This window comes from Cupressus sempervirens, chromosome 5 (assembly GCF_028749045.1).
Source record: "Cupressus sempervirens isolate cs-2001-9-10 chromosome 5, ASM2874904v1, whole genome shotgun sequence".
Classification (NCBI taxonomy): Eukaryota; Viridiplantae; Streptophyta; class Pinopsida; order Cupressales; family Cupressaceae; genus Cupressus; species Cupressus sempervirens.
In genome coordinates this window covers 399499621-399504946 of record NC_143122.1, presented here as the reverse complement: position 1 = coordinate 399504946, position 5326 = coordinate 399499621, and the positions used below count along the sequence as shown (strand labels likewise).

The 5326-nt window shown below is 33.0% G+C and overlaps 1 protein-coding gene across 1 annotated transcript; it reads left to right on the top strand.

Annotated features, from left to right (window-relative positions):
• The first annotated feature begins 4511 nt into the window (after positions 1-4511).
• Positions 4512-5102, top strand: LOC149556497 (uncharacterized). Its single transcript, XM_089829860.1, has one exon. It carries the CDS (start codon positions 4512-4514, stop codon positions 5100-5102), a length of 591 nt encoding a protein of 196 aa, XP_089685986.1.
• Positions 5103-5326: the final 224 nt, after the last annotated feature.

Below are 5326 nucleotides of genomic sequence, written 5' to 3'. Positions count from 1 at the left end.
GCTCACCCAAGGAAGTAGAGAAGTGCAAGTGGAAGAAGGACGAGGAGGATGGTTGGGGTCAAATTCCCAGTGAGGGTGGAAGAGTGACAAAGGAGGAGAAAGTAAATTGGCAATTTTTTTTGAATATATTGTCTAAATTTCGAAGGACAAGGATGAATGAAATCGGTGAAGGAATTTTTAAAAGAATTTTGTGACAATGGATAGTGGAAAAAAAGAAATGACGCAAATCAATGTAGTGATAAAAAAGGCAATTTTTGGAAGACCAAGGAGAAAGAATTAGAGAAGCGTGAGAATGAAGAGACGTTGAGGAGAAGCAAAGGTCAAAGCAATGGAATGGAAAGTGGAAAATGGGAAAAAGTACAGCAAAACAAGTGGTGGACACTCAATTTATTTTTGATGTTTATGTCAAGGGCCAATTATGAATTGCATGATGTTTATGTTTTTAGTTTATTAAGGTATAGGGCTTATGAGGAAGATAGAAGTTTAAATATGTATTGAAAGATGGTTTCTTGAGATGAAGCTAGTATTTGCAAAGGAAGGCTATAATTTAAAGTCCAGATGTAATATTGTAAAAAATGATATTTTAATAATATAAAAATATATTACCGACCAAAAAAAATTTAGCCTTAGGTCTCAAATATTTACCAATGAGCATTTCATATTTGTCCTTTGTGTTATATTCTCTAGATTTTGATCCTACCCAAACCAACTTATATTTTCCCTATTTGAACACAATGTTATCAATTTGGAGGAGTTCCTTAATCTTTAGCTTATCGGCCTTTGGGATGTTTACCCTATCAAGTGACTTCCACCTCCATCCTAAGGTGATATATCCATAGGGGATTTCTATATAATCTTTCACTCTCTTTTCCTAGGTGCCCTCTAGAATGTGTTTTGATTTTTTCAAATTATGTGACCGCCCAATTTACTTCATACACCCCCAAGAATCCTCCTACTAATGCCATCAGCTAGGTTCCAGGTGAGCATAATAGATAAAATTTATTATTATGAATTTCAAATTTAAATATATTCAAGAAACCTTAAATATTAGTAAAGTTTTATTTAAGAAATTATAAATTTATTTTACTTTTTAAATCCTAAATAATTATAATTATGGGAATATATTTTCTAAGCACTATTTAATAGACTTGTCATTTATTTATTTTTATAGAATAAAAATTACAATTCATTTTTTTAATATAATAAAATTATTTACTTAAATACTAGCTATAATAAATAAAAATTATTATGCATATCAATTATTTAAATATATTTAATAAACCTTAAATATTTTTTAAAATTATTTGAGTTATTGTAAAAAAATACTTTTTCAATCCTACATAGATCATTAGAATCATTGCTACCATATTTTACATATTTAAATTCATTTCTATTATATTTTTCAACCATTAGGAAGCTTCATTGTTTAATGTCTTATGTATTTCTTTTCAAAATTTTAGGTGTTACTTGGAGACGCCTACATCTAATTACATAATTAAGTAATCCTATTTGGTTATCTTCTAAGGTATTATTGATTAGATATATAACATTTTATGAATTAATGTCACACCCCTAGTTAATTAATCTAAATAATTAGTTATATTCCAATTAATAAATTAATAAGACAACCCATAGTTTGATTATTAATTAAATCCCCCTTTAGATATTAAATCTAATAATTGTGCAAAACCTCTTTTATTTAATTTTCAATATCCCTTTTGATTAAATAACTACCATTTAATCAATCTTAACCCTTGTCAAGCCCCTAACCCAATCTTAACCCCAAGGTTCACACTCACCCCAACCCATTCACCATACTAAGACCACTTAATTAACTAATTGAACTTGGTTAACTAAGCGACCCACTTGCATCTTGATAAGGATAAGTCGATAGGACTGATATATTTGATAAGGATGAAAATGTGACACAATTAATAATATGGGTTTTATCAAAGAATAGACTTCAACATGACATTAAATATAATAGTTTGAATTTCAAATAATCAAAATGAAAAAATAATAAAACTTTGAGAATGCATGACTTAAATTGAATTGTAATATTAACCCAACACACATGTTTAGATCTCGTTTGGATATTATTTCTAAAGACATTTGTAACAATTTTATTTTAGATTGATTGTAAAAAAATGTCATGAAAATTTGAGAGAAACTTATTATTGAAAAATAACATATTATTGATAAGGTAAAATTTGCATATCCATGCAAATTCTTAGGTACTTTCATTCTCGTTTTGGAAGATGATCTATATATGTATACATATACAATTGCTGTTGAGTTTGGCTCATTTCTATATCCTTTGCCTCTCCCTACACACACATGAATTTGACATATTTAGCCCCAACTTATCGACATAATTATTATAAATAGTTGGATATAATTCAATTAATTACATATGTATTCATACATTAACACTAGTATAGTTCATATCCACCTAAATCAAGCAATCTGTCGTCCTAGGATCATCTTTGTGGCATGAACTCAACCATATAAATGTAGACTTGACCACCATCTTAGCAATATTTAAATTTTAAAATTAGACAACTCAAATCTATTATGCTTTTTCCTTGAGTTGATTAAGTACACATTTATTTTAATGTCTAGTATTTATGAATTCTAGTTCACTTTTATCGTCCAAAGATCTTATCCTATATATTTTATTCACATAATTTTACATTGAATCACTTTAATTGGTCTTAATATTTTCAATACAATTAATGGAGCACAAGTGGGAGAAACAGAGATTTGAATGATGGGGGGGCAACAGTCGTCTGCTACTGGAAGAGAGTTGTCTAAGCATTTTGCAGATAGGTGAATAAGCTTTAGATGCCATGAAGGTTGGTTCTACAGAGACCAAATTAATAAATGATGGCCAATGAATTGTTTCGAGCGGAATGGGGGGCAACAAGCAAAACCCTTCTATCATGACCGTGGGCATTTTTACCCCCCTCAGAGAACGCAGAATGGAGGGAATGAGTGGAAATGGGGAAATGGGAGGAATAGGAGTGACATGCTCTGCAGATGGTTTGATAAGTTTGATTACTCCAAGATTGCTCATAAGTTCTACAGGCCGAAGCAGCCAGTGGAAGAAATGACTGAGGAGAAAGAAATGGAGGAAGATCTAGTTCACAACCCATAAGAGAATGTTACTTATGAGGTAATGTCTATCATTCACATTAATAATGAAAATTGGCTTGAGACGGTTGGTGAATTAAGAGAGAAAGCCTTTTTCTTTAAATGGCTAGGATCATGGCCATCAGTTATAACTATTTGGTTGGGATGCAAATCTTTATGGGGGGTAGATTATAGATTGAAACCCCTAACAAATGGTTTCTATATGGGAATAGCACCGAGTAGAGCAAATAAAGATGTCATAATGAACAATGGCCCTTATCTACTGGAAGGAAAAGGTATCATTATAAAGGACTGGATGCCAAATTTTGACCCGAGCAAAGAAAAATTACAGTCATTTCCTATCTAGGTCAATCTTCACAATTTACCAGTGGAATATTGGGGAGATTATGTTAGTTCAGAGGTGGTTCTTAATAAAACTGATTCATCTTCCCATCCGAGGCTATTAATCCTCCTGAAGGAAGGAAATCCATGCCCAAATTTTATTAACCTAAGCATAGAATATGGTGTTTGGAAGTAGCAAGTTGAAATATAGGAAGGGGAACAAAATAACACTCAAACTGAGGCTTTCTAGAATATTAAAAATAGGAAAGGAAAAGGCTTGGAGGCAGATAAACTTCTAGAAGTCTTAGAGTTGAAAGAATGTCTGCTACAAAAGGAACAACAAACATGTTATCCATCCCACACAAATAATGAAGTGGATAACCAGGAACCCTCAAAACAAATGCAGATAGAAGGAAGGAGTATGGAGAATAGAGAAGAGGAGAAGGGGGATGTAAGGGAAAAAGAGAACTCCACTCAAGTGGTAATAGAAACTCTATGGGAACAAGGGTTTGATCAGAAGAAAATCGAAAGACAAGGATGCAACCAGGTAGAAGATGGAGATCAGCAAAGGAAGGTTAACTATCCTCCTAGTCTAAGCAGGCTACCTGAAAGGAATGTAGATCCCAATATGCATGAAAAGCAGTTACCAATAGGTGAAAAGGATGTAACGTTTGAAACTTTGAGAGAAATGGAGCTTTTAGAAAATGATGATATAGTTTTTAAAGACATTGAAATCTCCTCTGGTAGAAATCTAAGTGAATCTTTTGAGGAAACCTTGGACAACTGCAGTGGAAAGGATGAGGAGGTTTCAGCCATTGATGAGGAACTTTTAAATTATCTTGGCTTATAAGAGATGCCAGGAATATAGGAAGAAAGATCACTAGAACAAACCAACACCAAAAAGAAGAAGCCTAATGTAGGAAGTCAGAGAAAAAGAGGTCCAAAATCCATCAAAGAGAAGTTGGAATGGCGGGCAAAGAAGCTAGTCAAACCAAAATTCTGACATCAGGAAAAGGCTTAGCCTTTTCTCGAGAGCCATGAAAACACTATCATGGAATGTCAGGGGCTACAATGCCCCTGAAAAGATTCTATTGATCAAGAGGTGCCTTGATCAATCAAAATTGTATCTAGTTTTTCTTCAAGAAACTAAGATAAAAGAAGAAGATTTTGCTAGCTTTAAAAACAAATTCAGAAGATGGGAATGCTTGTTGATAGGTGCACAGGGAGCTTCAAGAGGAATGGTGATTCTATGGAAACCTGAAACAATTATAATTTTAGAGACAATTTCAAATACAAATTGGCAATGGGAAAAGGTTTATGTTAAACATCTTCATTGGTCCTTTATGGTGATAAATGTATATGGCCCAAACAATAATGCTCAGAAGAGAATGCTATGGCAATCTATAGCTGAAAAAGTGCAGGAGCTTTCCAATGAGGTGACAATATTAGGTGGGGATTTTAATGCTATTTTAAATCAGGAAGACAAAAAAGGGGAGAAAGGATGGCTCTCTGAAAGCCAAAAAGATTTCAGTAATTTTGTCAATGACAACGGATTAGTAAATATAAATTTCAAAAAAGGAGATTTTGCATGGACTAACCGAAGAGAAGGATTTGTGCATATAGCATAAAAGTTGGATAGGTTTTTAGTGGCAAGAAATTGGGTGGAGACAAACTGGTCATGTGATGTTGAAATTCCTCCTTACCAAGGTTCAAATCATTATCCCATTTTTCTTCATATTCAAGATGAAAGAACTCTGGATAGATGTCCCTTTAAATTTGAAGCAATGTGGCTGAAAGCATAAGGTTTCTCAGAAATGATTGCGAATTGGTGGAAAAATGCCCCTCCCAGAAA